The 14,813-nt window shown below is 49.1% G+C and overlaps 1 protein-coding gene across 1 annotated transcript in view; it reads left to right on the top strand.

The window, feature by feature from the left end:
- The window catches only part of ADAMTS2 (ADAM metallopeptidase with thrombospondin type 1 motif 2), a 298,006-nt gene that overhangs the window by 211,732 nt on the left and 71,461 nt on the right, over window positions 1-14,813 (top strand). The window contains exons 7-10 of the mRNA XM_004387150.1: window positions 5,955-6,060; window positions 6,757-6,900; window positions 7,341-7,473; window positions 8,772-8,885. Coding sequence (XP_004387207.1) covers window positions 5,955-6,060; window positions 6,757-6,900; window positions 7,341-7,473; window positions 8,772-8,885 — 497 coding nt within the window. The remainder of the gene's footprint in view (window positions 1-5,954; window positions 6,061-6,756; window positions 6,901-7,340; window positions 7,474-8,771; window positions 8,886-14,813) is intronic.

Genomic DNA, 14,813 nt, shown 5'->3' with positions numbered 1-14,813 from the left:
TTTTTCATTGTTGAGTTTGTGTTTGCTGAGTCTTTATATTTTTCTAGTTTTATATTTTGACTTGTAGGTTGTTAGTTTCCTTTACCCCTATTTTTCTAAGTTTATACCAGTCTTTTATTTCTTTATATTGCCTTGACTTCCCCTCCATATGAAAAATCTATGTCTACATTTGTTAAGTCCCTCTTTTTTGTTTTAATGTTGTCCTTTTTATGTATTGATGTCTCTGTTTCCCTATTTTCAATGTTTTAGCTTTGATGTGTTTTTGTGACTTCCCTATCTGAGTCGATATCTGGTTGCTCTGTCCTTTGTTCTAGTCTTGCGTTGTTATCTGATGTTATTGATTTTCTAACTGGAGGACTCCCTTTAGTATTTCTTGTAATTTTGGTTTGGTTTTTTCAAATTCCCTAAACTTCTGTTTATCTGGAAATGCCCTAATTTCGCCATCATATTTGAGAGACAGTTTTACTGGATACATAATTCTTGGCTGGCAGTTGTTTTCCCTCAACACTTTATATATGTCATCCCATTGCGTTCTCGCCTGGATGGTTTCTGCCGAGTAGTCTGAGCTTATTCTTATCGACTCTCCTTTGTAGATGACTTTTCATTTATCCCTAGCAGCTCTTAAAATTCTCTCTTTATCTTTGGTTTTGGCAAGTTTGATTATAATATGTGTTGGTGACTTTCTTTTGGGATCTACCTTATATGGGGTTTGATGAGCATCTTGGATAGATATCTTCTCATCTTTCATGATATCAGGGAAGTTTTCTGTCAAAAAATCTTCAACAATTCTCTGTATTTTGTGTTATCCCCCCCGTTCTGGTACTCCAATCACTCATAGGTTATTTCTCTTGATAGAGTCCCACATAATTCTTAGAGTTTCTTCATTCTTTTTAATTCTTTTATCTGATTTTTCCTCTAATAAGTTGGTGTCAAGTGCTTTATCTTCAGTGTCACTAATTCTGACTTCTTCTGCCTCCATTCTGCTTGTATGACTTTCTATTGAGTTGTGTAATTCTGAAATTTTATTGTTAATCTTCTGGATTTCTGATTGCTGTCTCTCCGTGGATTCTTGCAACCTATTAAATTTGTCATTATGCTCTTGAATAACTTTTTTAAGTTCCACTACTACTTTGTCTGCATGTTGTTTGGCTGTCTCTACATTATGTCGAATTTCCTTTCTAATTTATTGTAGAATTCTATATAGTAATCTTCTATATTCTGCCTCTGGTAATTCCAAGAAATTCTCTTCCTCCAGAGAATTTATTGATTCTTTATTTTGGGAGCTTGCTGAAGCCATCATGAACTGCCTCTTTACGTAATTTGATATTGACTGTTGTCTCCGAGCCATCAATAATTTATTATAATATTATTTTTTATTTGTTTAGTGTGTCTTAGGTTGTCATTTTGTTTTCTTTTGATATGCCCAAATAGGGTGCTCATGTGTGCTAGTTTGATTATTGGTGTCTTTGAAGCTCTAACGTCCTGTCACCAGGTAGTTCTGTAACTAAGTATTTGCACCCAGGAGTCCATTAAATTTTCCGGTATGGATTCAGCTCAGGTGTCCAGGCAGTCGGTCACCAGGTGTGTGGTGCAGGCTCTCACCTATAGTCTCAGAGAGGCAAGGGTGATTGGTGTAGGCACAGGTATCTGGCTGAAGAAGGGGGTCACACCCTGAGCAATGCAGGGGGCTGTCGGCTGCCCCTGAGTGTTTGAAAGGAAAGCGTGTCCCTGTTCCCTAGAGTGAGTAGGTAGGTGAGTTTTGCAGCCGGACTATGAGCACCCTACTCTGTTGGCTGTAAAGACTCGGGGGCACCACTTATTCTTGGACCCCTGTAGCAGGTGGCTAGGAGGCATGGGTGGAGTCACCAGTCCTCAAGCTCCTGATGCAGACTGGTAAGGCGCCTGCTTAAAGGGCAGAGCAGTGTCAAGCATCAAAAATCTGCCACTTCACAGCTGAAGCAGTTGAAGTTAGACTTCAGGTGTTTACCCTGTTGTACTGTGGTAGTGAGGGCTTATGCTGTTGAGATGGGTCCACACAAGTCTATACAGGGGTGGAAGGCACTCAGAGTTCTGCGGACCCCTTATGCCTGTGCCTAGGCAAAGGAGCTGTGCCAACCCTGAGTTCCTGGCTTAGGGGAGCCGGTAGCTTATTTTTTCCCTGTTTGTTAATTTGTTCCCTCTCCAAGGCCAGGAGAATAGGTCAGGGTGCCTTATGGGATCTACTTCTGGCCCAGGGGACTCAGAGATCTCTGAAGCCAGCTGGACCAGTGCAGAGTGGGGAGGGAGGAAGTAAATGGGAGAGGAGGTTTTCCCAAATGGTTTTTTTTTTTTTTTTAAATGCCCACAAAAGGCCACATGCATGTACTTATCTTTAGCCCCTTGGGTGCTGCTTTTCACTGGTTTGGAATGTCCAAGCAGAATCTCTGCTGCTAGATCTCTCTTGATGTGGAAACTGCCTCCCGAGCGAGCGCACGAAGCTGAATGCCCACCTCACTACACACCCCGAGCCAGTCCGGGCTGAAGAGCTGTGGCTCCTGAGTCAGGTCTGGCAACTCCTCGCTTCTTCTAAATGTCTCTCTCTGCCCAACGCCACTCAGTCCGATTCCTCAACTTTGCCTTGTTCAGGGATTGTAGATATTCGTATACAATCAAATCACTTGTTTTACCAGGTCTTTGTTGTAAGAGTGATATAGGAAGCTGTCTGACTACTTCACCATCTTGGCCCCGCCTCCCTTATTTGGGTTATTGATTTTTTAAACAAGAAACAAAAAGCATTAACCATAATGGAAAAGATTGATAAATTGTACCACATTAACATTAAAAACTTATGTTAATTAATGGCACTATTAAGACACTGGGGAAAAATATTCATAATACACATATCTGATAAAGGAAACATCTGGAATACATGAAGAAGTCCTAGAAATCAATAATTATAATGATAATGATAAAAGACAAACAACCCTGTAGAAAAATGAGCAAGAGACCTTATCAGGCTCTTAACAAAATCTGAATGATTCATAAACGTATGAAAAGATACTCAACCTCAGTAGTCATTGTTGTTAGCTGCTGTCGAGTCAGCCCTCGACTCCTGGTGACCCTATGCACCGCGGGATGAAACACTGCCTGGCCCTGCACCATCTCCATAATCAGCTGTGGATCAATGGTCTGTGGATCAGACCATTGTGACTCATAGGGTTTTCATTGCTGATTTTCAGAAGTAGATCGCCAGGACTTTCTTCCTAGGCCATCTTAGTTTGGAAGCACCTCTGAAACCTGGTCAGCATCATAGCAACACGAAAACCTCCACTAGCAGTTGAGTTGTGGCTGCCCATGAGGTGCATTGGCCTGCAATCCAAGCCGGGTCTCCTGCATGGAAGATGAGAATTCTAGGACTGAACCACCAATGCCTCAGCCAGTAGTTATTGTTGATGTTGTTGTGTGCTGTCAAGTTGATTCCAACTCATAGCAACTGTATAGGACAGGGTAGAACTGCCTCATAGAGTTTCCTAGGCTGCAATCTTTACAGGAGCAGATCTCCAGGTCTTTTCTCCTATGGAGGCATTGGTGGGTTCGAATCACCAAACTTTTGGTTAGCAGCTGAGCACTTAACTATTGAGCCACCAGAGCTCCTTCAGTAGTCATTAGAGAAATGCAAATTAAACCACAATGTGATACCAGGGCATACCTAATGGAATGGCCAAAATTAAAAAGACTGAAAACACCATGTCTTTAGGAGGATGTGGAGCAACTGTAACTCTCACACTAATGTAAATTGTAACAAGTACTTTGGAAAACTGTTTGACATTATCTATTAAAGCTGAGGAGTCCCTGGGTGGTGCAAACAGTTACCACGCTGGGCTGCTGACCAAAAAGTTGGCAATTCAAATCCACCCAGAGTCACCTCAGAAGAAAGGACTGGCAATCTACCTCTGAAAAATCAGCCACTGAAAACCCTATGGAGCACAGTTCTCCTCTCACAGGTTCAGCTCTCACAGGTTTCACTGTATCTCAGAATCTACAAGACAAAAACAACTTTTATGTACAGAGTTTCCTGTTTGTTCCAAGGGTAAAAGACAATGATTAGATTACTGCATTTTACAGACAAGTCTAACAACCAGTACAGCCCAGATCCTAGTGACCCTCCTCTTCTCTACTTTTCCCTTTGAACAAATTGCCTTGGAATCTCTCAGTGGATTCTGAAAGGAGTGAGGCTAGGTTAGGGGTCTGTGAGTTAGAGGTGTCCCTGCTTGGCTGACCACTAGGAAAACAGTAACCTGTTGCTGTAGAGTCGACTTCAACTCATGGCAACCCCACGTGTATAACTGTGCTTCATAGGGGTTTGCATGGCTGATTTTTTGGGCTTTCTTCCGAGATGCCTCTGGGTACACTTGAACCACCAACTTTTCAGTTAGCAACCAAGCGTGTTAAACATTTGCACCACCCGGGACCTCTAGGAAGACTCTAGATGTAAAGGCAAAGGCCCTCTTTGGCACGCATGGTTCTCCATGCCGAGCTAGTGTATATACTCCTTTATTTTGTCCAAGTTGCTTCCGTCTGCTTAGATAAGAACTGATGACCAGTGTTCAGGCCCAACCTCTGGTTTTTCTGTTTTATATGGAGTCTGTATGGGGCAGATTAACCAGTAAGCATGGTATCCACCGGCTTACAGTAAGCACATCTTTGATGTGGTGAAAAACAGGTGAAATTGTGCACTCCAGATTAGTAAGTAAGCACAAGTAAGCCCGTGCCTACCTTACTTATTGGGTAATCAGTCCCTCAGTCTATGTACGACCTTCAGCCACCCTCACTTTTCCCTGGCTTCTTGCCCGCGATCAGTCCCAGCCAACCACATGCAGACCACGAGGAGGCCTTCTCACCCTCCTGCTGTGGGTTGTTCCCGCTCGCCCCTCAGCCCTCCCCTCCCTCCTTGTCCGTCTCCATTTCCATCTACTCACCTTGGCCACACCATGTAACTGGGTTGACAAAACCCATGGTGGCTCCTCACTGTTACCTGCGAATTCAGTAGTTCTTCAAAAGCCACTTGATTAAGGGGTGTCGCTAGGGGGTCCTTGGTATTGCTGCAATTGCCCCTCCCCATTCCCCTCTCCCCACCCTCTGCCTCCATGGGCTTCTTGTCCAGTGCCCAGCCCCTTCCCAACAGACAGTTGTTAGCTGCCATCAAGTAGGCCCCCTGATTCATGGCAACCTCATGCACAACAGAAATGAAACTCTGCCTGGTCCTGCACTATCCCCATGATTGGTTGCAGATCAGACCTGTTGTGACCCATAGGGTTTTCATATTGATTTTCAGAAGTAAATCGCCAGGCCTTTCTTACTAGTCCATCTTAGTCTGGAACTCTCACTGAGAACTGTTCAACATCACAGCAACAGACAAGCCTCCACTGACAGACGGGTGGTGGCTGCCTATGAGGCACTGGCCAGGAGTCAAACCCAAATCTCCTGCGTGGAAGGCGAGATGAGGCTGGAAACCCTTCAGCAGGAATGTGGCTCAGAGTCTTCTCAGTCAGGAGTGCAGAGGTGGTTGGCCCGTTGCTGCCACTGGCACCCCCACAGGCCTCGTCTGCTGTGGCTGGTGTGACCTCTTAGTGGGTCAGTCTCTTGGCAGCTGCACACCCGCTGATGCCCTGCTGCCTGCTCACAGCTGTTATTTGGGATTTAGCAGGGCTGTGAGGCTCGCTACTCAGGATGCCTCTATACCAACCCTCACTGCTGTCCCCCGTGGACCTGGCTGGGGTCTCACAGGAGCCCAAAGAGGACTTGGGAGACTCAGGGGAGACTGTCTGGAGGAGAAGGTGGGGGTACTGGGGCCCCAAGGAGAAGCACTCAGGAGTTAGGCCAGGACCCTCTGGTCCAGGGCCTTGGCTGGGCCTGGGGCTGCCACAGGAGGGCCCTGGGCCTCGGAGCTGGAGCTGCCTTTTGTCTCCTCCTAGGCTATGCTCCTGTCACGGGGATGTGCCACCCGGTCCGCAGCTGTACCTTGAACCATGAGGATGGCTTCTCCTCGGCGTTTGTGGTGGCCCATGAGACCGGCCACGTGTAAGTGGCCTGGCATTCCTTGTGGTTCACCCAAGACCCCGTACCAACTTCTCCTCTGTGCCCCCAAGAGGGACCTGCCCTGTGGGAACATCTCTGAGGATATGATGCCCTGTGTTCCCAGCTCTGCAGGGTCAGGCAGGCCCTCGGTCCATTTTCTGCTGAAGGAACAGATCAGGTCCCCTGGGCCGAGCAGGAGCCAGGGGCCATACTGCACACTCCAAGCCACTGGGAGACGGGGCCGCTTACCCCATTCTTTGGAGCAGTAACAGGGACTTGAGGAGATGGTTATCCAAGGTTAGAGAGCCCGGCACGTTTCCCAGGCAACTTCCCTGCCCAGCATTGCCAGGAAATCTCACAGATGAGCGTGTGCAGAAGTTGTCTGGAAACTTGGACTGCAGAGCTCATGCAACAGCACCCAGCTTAGGGGACAGGATATCCGAGGGGGCTGCCCACAAGATACTGTCTCACTGCTGGGCTGAATGAGGGCTTCCTTTCACCTCCTAAAATGCCCCCCTTGGCTGTAAGAATCTAGCTGGTAGGGAGTCTGGCTCAGGGCAGATTTGGTCAGTAGCAGCGGTCAGGGGAAGTCAGCTGGGTGAGGCCTGGGGAGCAGTCCTGACCTTTGGGTGAGTGTGGCATTGGCAGATAAGCGCTGCCAGGGGAGGGTCCATTGTGACTGCCTGGGCTCCCTCACAGGCTGGGCATGGAGCATGACGGGCAGGGCAACCGCTGTGGTGATGAGGTGAGGCTGGGCAGCATCATGGCGCCCCTGGTGCAGGCCGCTTTCCACCGCTTCCACTGGTCCCGCTGCAGCCAGCAGGAGCTAAGCCGCTACCTCCAGTGAGTATCAGTACGGCTCCCCCTGGGTGTCCCTCAGCCTCTAGGCAGGGGAGGCCTGAGGGCTGCCCTTCCTGGAACCTGCCAACCTCAGCTTAGAGATATCCCAGGGGCCCACACTCCCAGGCCCCAGCACCTGGGCCCAGCCTGGGCCTCAGACCCACTGGTCTACCAGCCAGAGATGTGGGGGTGAGGGGTGGGGTAGGGTGAAAGCAGGGCAGGTTGCACACCTGCTCCCATGGCTAGGGTCCTGGACAAGTGCACCTTTCATGGACTGCAGTGTCCCTGGGGTCTGACAGGCCAGGTCTGGGGATCTTACACCAGGGAAAAAAGAGGCAGCAGGGAGACTGAGGCAGCACAGTGAGGCTGGGGTGTGCAGGCAGGCCCTCCCCAGGCTCCAGGGGGTCTCAGCTGCCTCTCGGTGCCACGTGCCCCCTTCACAGCTCCTACGACTGCCTGCGGGATGACCCCTTCGCCCACGACTGGCCGGCGCTGCCGCAGCTCCCAGGCCTGCACTACTCCATGAACGAGCAGTGCCGCTTTGACTTTGGTCTGGGCTACATGATGTGCACAGCGGTGAGTGTGTGAGCCAGCAGGCAGGGCTGGGGAGAGGAGGGGCTTGCCCTTAGTCCTGGCAGGCTTCTAGGAGGCAGGCTGGTGTGGGGCAGCTCCTGGGAATGGAGGGATTTCGTGGGGAAGGGAGGGAGTGTGAGGATAGGCGCTAGTGAGGGGAGGACAGAGCAGCCCTGCAGAAGCCCCAGCATCTCCCTCTGCACCCACATACTCCTTACCCGGGAGACATCCAGCACTCACCTGGCTGGTCCAGACATGGTCCTGGCAGGGAGCGCACAGGACAGCAAGGGCTGTGATCAAGTGTGGCAAGAGACAGTAAGAGCTCAGGAGGGGCCCCTGAGCTGGCCCGAGAGTTCAGGACAGCTCAGGAGAGCTTCTTTGAGGAGAAATAGGCAAAGGGGCTAAGTGGGAGGAGAAGGCATTGAAGAAGGTGAGAATCCCACCTGCAAAGGCCTAGAGACAGATAAGATCCACAAAGGGGCAACAATTGTTGCCTGGGGCTGAGTGTGAGGACAGAGCCATCAGCAGGACACTGATGGAAGAATGAATAGTATTTGCTAATCAAGGCCACCCTATGTAAAGCAGTGCCTGACTTATCTCTCATCTCTAATACATGGAGCCGGTGAGCAAAATAGTCCCATTTTACAGATGAGGACTAAGGCCCAGAGAAATTAGGTAACCTCCCTAAAGCCACACAGCGAGCAAGTGGTGGTGCTCGGGCACTGGTGCAGGTGGCCTAATGCCTTGCATGACTAGCTAAGGAGCATGGTGAGCTCCATTCTGTTGGCTATGGGAGCTCTGGGAAAGTTTGAATAGGGCAGTGGCATGGCCACATTTGCATTTCAGTGTCTCCCTCAGGGACATCCAAAAGAGGGGCTATAAGACAGGGAGCTGAATGGCCAGGGAAGGGGCGATTGTGAGGCCCAGGAGACAGAAGCCAGAGCAAGGGGTAGGGCCTGTGCGAGGGGAGAAGAAGGCTTCATGGGGTATCAGGAGGGCAGTCCATTGCAGGTGGGCAGTGGGTGCTCAAGAACCCTGCAGTGGCAGTCCCTTGCAGCCAGCAGACCTGAGAGGTGGGGAAGGAGGAATAGGGGCAGGCAGTGTGCGGAATGCTGCAGCCCTTGCACTGCACGCAGTTCTCTCAGTCCCAGAACCATCCACCGTCCACACAGGCCTGTCAGCAGCAGCCAAGCCTTGCATGGCTCGGCAGCAGTCCAGCTGGGGCATCTCAGGCAGGGCGGCCCACAGTGGTCATAAACGGGAGGTGGCCTGTCAAGCTGCTGCTGCATGCTGTCTTGCAGTTCCGGACCTTCGACCCTTGCAAGCAGCTGTGGTGCAGCCACCCTGACAACCCCTACTTTTGCAAGACCAAGAAGGGCCCCCCTCTGGATGGGACCATGTGTGCACCTGGCAAGGTGAGTCGGGCTGAGCATGGCAGGGCAGAGGGAAGGCCCCATGAGCCACCCAGCTGGTGGCCTTCTCAAGAGACCCCTGCCTCCTTTTGAATAACTCCCCCACACTCGACAGGTCATTGCTTCTCCACCCCTGTGCTGCCAATGCACTGTCTTCTTCTGGAGCAAACCTGGTGTCTCAGAGCTCTTCTCACTGTGCTTCAAGGTTACCCACTCATAAAACTCCTCCTCAAAGGAAACTTTCCGATTCCTCATGCAGGTTCTGAGTTCCTGACAGCCTCCCGTCACCCCTGCATGCTGTGGGTGACTGTAGGTCACTTCACAGACTGGGAGCTACTTGAGGGCAGCAATGGGGTCTGAGTGGTCACTGGGTCCCCAGCCCAGCACAAGGCTTTGTCCCTCCGCCCACCAAGGCCTCGGTGTTCACCTTTTGTTCGCAGACATGTCCCTCGAGGTCAAATGATAGCTACCTGCCAGCTGACCCAGCCTCACTTTCATCCTCTGGCAAATCTGCAGAAAGAAAGGCTTCTCCTTCCCTGTAGTCCCAGCCAAAATTTCGGACCTGATTCTTATTGATTCAGATGAAGTCATATGCCCATCCATCGGCCAGTCACTTGCTGGGGCCTGGCGTATGCAAACTGGCCTCATCCCCACTGAGGCCACATAGACCAGTGCTGGGTAGGGGTGAGGGGATGGACTCCATTCTGTGCCCCACAGCATGAGGCCAGGAAAGGCCTGCCAAAATCATCTGGGCCTGGAGACCCTGGTGGAGCTTCTTAAAGATACAGATTCCCAGGCCCAGTCCTGAAGATTTTGGTTCAGTGGATTTGAGGTAGGACCAAAGAATTGTTTTGTTTGCTGCTTTTGTGTTTGTTGTTGTTGATTTCGAGTTATATTCGAGTTGCTTTTGACTTATAGCGACCCCATGTGACAGAGTAGAACTGCCCCATAAGGTTTTCTTGGCTGTAATTTTTAGCAGATCCCCAGATTTTTCTCTCGCAGAGCCACTAGGTGGGTTCGACCCACCACCCTTTGGGTTCTCAGCTGATCGCTTAACCGTTGCACCACCAGGGCTCCTTTTGAATTGTGGCAAAATTTATATAGTATAAAATTCACCATTTTAACCATTTTAAAGTATACAATTCAGTGGCATTTAGTCCATTCACAGTGTTATGTGACCGTCACCACTATGAAGCTCCAGAACACTTTCATCACCCCAAAAGGAAGCCCCTATTCACCTGGCCCCTGGCAACCACTAATCTACTTTCTGTCTCTGTAGATTTGCCTATTCTGGACACTCCATAGAAATGCAGTCACACAATAATTGTCCTGGTGTTACTGGTATCTTTCACTCAGCATAATGTTTTCAAGGTTCATCCATGCTGTAGCATGTGTCAGAAGTTCATTTCTCTTTATGGCCAAAAAATATTTCATTGTATGAAGAGACCTTATTTTGTTTGTCCGTTCTTCTGTTGATGGACACTTGGCTTGTTTCCACCTTTTGGTGATTGTGAATAATGCCGCAGTGAGCGTGTGTATACAAGCGTTTGTTTGAACATATGGGAATGGGTATTTTTAAGAAGTGCCCCTATATGATTCAGCTGTGCCCTCAGACTTCCTGAACTGTTGGAAGAAGTCCGAGGTGTGGCCTGGTAAAGCCAAAATTGACCACGTAACCCTCCTTCCCACAGGAGCTCGCTGGAAGGAGCAGGGCCCAGAGGCATTTGCTTCACCACTTGGCTCAGAGGCCAGCCTGGGCCACAGTCCCATTGGGGAGCTCAGGAAAAATTGAGTAGGAGAATAAGACTACTTAGCATGGATGCCTACCAGGTCCTCCCAGACCAGGGAGAAGGAGGACAGAAAGGGGGTCAGGCCCCGTGCAGGTGTGCCCCCTCTAGGGAGTAGGAGCTCGGTGGGAGCCTCTCTCATGATGCCTGGCTGGCCTTTCCCCACAGTGACACTGGCCACTGGGAGAATATGGGCTACAGAATGCCTGCACCCCTGCTGACTGGCCCCCTTCTTCCGTGGGGTAGGGGTGGGAGGTGTCATGAGGAAGGAGGCAGAAACCACTGGCTGGCCAGGGTAGGACCCATTGCTCATTTACTCCAGTAAATAAAATTGCCATTTTATGTATTAAAAAACAGTTGTGCTGATTGAGGGGGCAGAGTTAGGACTCAGATTAGCTTCCTCTGGGTCACAAAGCACACAGGTGGAAACCTGATCTAGATCAGTGATTCTCAGTTTGTGCCTTCTGCATCCTCCAGGCTCCTGGTTCCCATGGACACCAGTGACTCAGAGGCTGTGCCCCAGTCACAGCCTTTGGAGGTGCCAGGATCACTGGCTCCTTCCTTTACCTGGGCCCTCCCCCTTGCCTCTCAGCCCCACTTGCACAACCTGCTGTGGGAGCACCAGCTAGCTTTTCTGTGCCTTCATCCCTCCATGGTCAAGGGAGAGGAGATTTGGTGTGAGAGATGAGGTATCCTGGCCCAGGAATGAGATGGCCAGCATTACTATTGGATGGATTGGAACCAAACCTGCCTGGCCCCAGATAGCTCCAGATGGGATTGCTGGCTGTGGCCCTGGGTGCCCAGCCTGATGGGGTGGAGCTGTTGACCCCTCACCAGAGCCCTGGGAAGGAGAACCTGGGGAGCAGCCACCTCTAAAGTGCCTCATGTGGCTCAGACTCCTGCCAGTGGCTGACCTGGGAGTGTTTCCATCGGTTCTTAAAGGGTAAGAGGCTTTGTTAGGAAGGATGAGGAGAGGGCTGCCAAGCAGAGACATGTACAAAGGTAGTGAGGTGAGAAAGGGCTTGCTTGGAGAAGAGGACCAGGAGGGGCCATGTGAAAGTGAGTCAGGCATGGACACAGGAACACAGTGTCCTGGAAACAGATTCTGGGGCAGAGGCTTGAGTGCAGGGCTTTGACTGGGGATGCTCTCAGGATCAGCACCCATGGGTGCTGAACAGTGACGTGAGTGCAATACAGGCCTCAGCCCATCCCACAGGGAGCTGGGCTGGCTCTTCAGGGTTGTACCAATTAAAGCAATGTATGTGTGCAACACTGATCAGTCATTGGCTATGGGCTGTCCCCAGGAAAGGGGCATGACTTTGGGCTAGGCATCTCTTTAGCTGAGGGCAGTTCTAGAGAGGGACTCAGCCGTGAGCCACAAGCAACCAACACGTGCAGTAGCTGGGGGCTGAGTTCTTTGGGCCTGGAGAGGCTGCTGGGAGGCCACCACAGTGTCCTCTACTCTGGGTATGTGTTGGGAAGGAAGTGGAGCCACGAGCTTCCTAAGCAGAGACGTGTACAAAAGTAGGAGGAAAGGGAACAGTCAGTGCTGTAGTGCCTGGTGTGATGGTGGGAGACAAAGCTGGAGGGATAAGTGGAGGCCAGCAAATGGTTTTGAGAAGGGAGCAGAGATGGGTTTGTCATGAAGCTAGTGATGCCCCAACTACAGGCCCCTCACTGGCATGGGCACCTTCCATGCTATGTCTTCACATGCTCATGTGTTTTCATAAATTTTGCAAAAGTAAAATAATTTTAATGATGATCAATGAAGATCAGTTCACTCTGTTTAAAATAGAAACTGAGGACTAGGTTGACAGATTCCTCTGAGTACATAGGAAATTTCATAACGATCACTGACCAACGTGAAATATACCCAAAGCCATTGAGCCCTGTGGCGCAGTGGGTTAAGAGCTTCACTGCTAACCAAAAGGTCGGCAGTTCAAATCCACCAGCCACTCCTTGGAAACCTTATAGGGCAGTTCTACTCTGTCCTATAGAGTCTCTATGAGTCAGAATTGACTGGACAGCAATGGGAAACAACCAAGAAAGATAAACAGAAATATAGGAGGAATAGTAATCATGAATCTCACAAACCCCCTTTGTGACAAGACATGTGTTAACCAAAAACTTGCTCAAAGTTTACCTTGTGCAAAGAATTTAAGTTTACCCAAAGTAATTTGGTCTTTTCCCTTTTTTCCTGAGAGATTACTCTAAAAAACCTTGGAAATTCCTGAGTAATTGAGATGCCTTTATTATTTAAAAGGAACTTTTGTGGTACAGTTAAAGCTCTTGGCTGCTAACTGAAAAATAGGCAGTTCGAACCCACCAGCCGCTCCATGGGAGAAACATGTCGCAGTCTGCTTCTGTAAAGATTTACAGCAATGGAAAACCTATGGGGCAGTTCTACTCTGTTCTTTAGATTGCTATGAGTCAGAATCGACTCGACAGCAGTGGGTATTATTTAAAACCTCCAGACAACACATGAGAATTTGTGCAAATGAGCAGTGGGGCTGGCCAGGCCACCTGGTAGGCTGATACCAGCCGACCTCACAGAGGGCAGGGAGCATGATTCAATCAATCCTGTGAAAAGTTAGCCAATGGTTAATTTTCTACTGTATATTTCCTTCCTTTCTCCTTAAAAACTCATTATAACTAGCCTAAGATGAGCCTTCCTGTTTCTCTGAATAGAAAGGTCTCCCTGTATCCATACAGATTAACTGCCTAAATAAACCCTATATGCTTTCATTCTTTTTGTGCTTTGATTATTTTGTCAACTCCCCCCACTTCTCCTGCCACACTCTCTTCCTGTTGGCTGGCATCAGAGTGGCCATGGGCATGTTGAGACTCTGGCTAAGGGGAAATTGGATTTAGGGTGCATGTATTAGCTTATTTACAGGGTTCTTAGTCTCTAACATGTATAGCTGAGTTATCGTAGCCGTCTGGGTATAGGAATAGTTTCCAGAAATACTCCTAGTGCCACTGTGCCAACTCACCAACTCACTCAGTGTTGTCCCTCAGGGTATCTTAGAATATGTTCCACAGGCAGCCCAGTCTCCTCACCTCACTGGAGAAAAAGGTGCCTCAGCTATACCTGAGGTTGTGACTACTTCTATATTTGCAATAGTTATTTTTTGGAGATTGTCTCGTAGATGGAGTATTTTAAACACAGATCCAACTTGGATATTTCTTTAGAAGGTGAAATGTAGCAAGATAATCTGGTTGTTTAAAAGGTGTCCAATCCTCACAACACAAGTATGACAAAAAAAATGAAGGGTTTCTAAAATAAATTTTTGAAGACCAGAAGAGGAGCCTGAATGTGAACGAGATGCAAAAAGTTTATTAAAAATGTTGATGACGCCTCAATACACCAGTTTAACTGCACTTTTGAAAGTTGTTTTGGGATGCTTCGATAAAACAAGGGAGGCATCACAGGCTCCTGATGTGGATATTTATATAAAGAGTACCTTCTTTTATCATTTTCAGACGTATTTATTAAAGAAAGGAAAGAAAAATTAGATAAAAATGAATAGAATATGAAACAAAACTAATAAAAGTGAGTAAATAAATCAATAGAAATAACTCTAACTTCAAAAAGTGAATGGCAGGCGGGGCCAAGACAGCAGAGTAGATGCTTCCGGTGGACCCTCTTACAACAAAGACCCGAAAAAACAAGTGGTTCGATTATATATGGCAACTGAGAGCCGTAATATCAAAGGCAGAGTTGAGGAACTGTAATGAGTGGCAGGGGGAGGGAGAGATGGTTCGGAAGCAGTGAGGAGTCGCCAGACCTGACCCAGTGAGAGCCTGAGCGCTTAAGGCCTGAGCAGGTCGTGAAAAAGCGGTGAGGCAGGCAAGCAGCTGTGCTCAGCTCAGGAGGCGCGTTTTCTGCACCACGAGAGACCCAGCTGCTGAGAGTCTACATGGCCACCCAGACCCAGTGAGAAGCAGCCCTCAATCCAGTGAAAGACAAGTAATTCCTTATTGCCTACCGTGTGGATCAAAAATACCCCCCTTAGGAACATCTAGCTCAATTGGCATGACACTACTCACAAAGAGAATGCTCTACATTCTACCTTGGTGAGTAGTGTCTGGGGTCTTAAAAGCCTGTGAGCGGCCATCTAAGATACTCCACTGGTCTCATCCC

The sequence above is a fragment of the Trichechus manatus genome, unplaced genomic scaffold, assembly GCF_000243295.1.
Source record: "Trichechus manatus latirostris isolate Lorelei unplaced genomic scaffold, TriManLat1.0 scaffold00181, whole genome shotgun sequence".
Taxonomy (NCBI): domain Eukaryota; kingdom Metazoa; phylum Chordata; class Mammalia; order Sirenia; family Trichechidae; genus Trichechus; species Trichechus manatus.
Note: the sequence above shows the minus strand (reverse complement) of the source record. Positions and strands in the feature narration are given on the sequence as shown.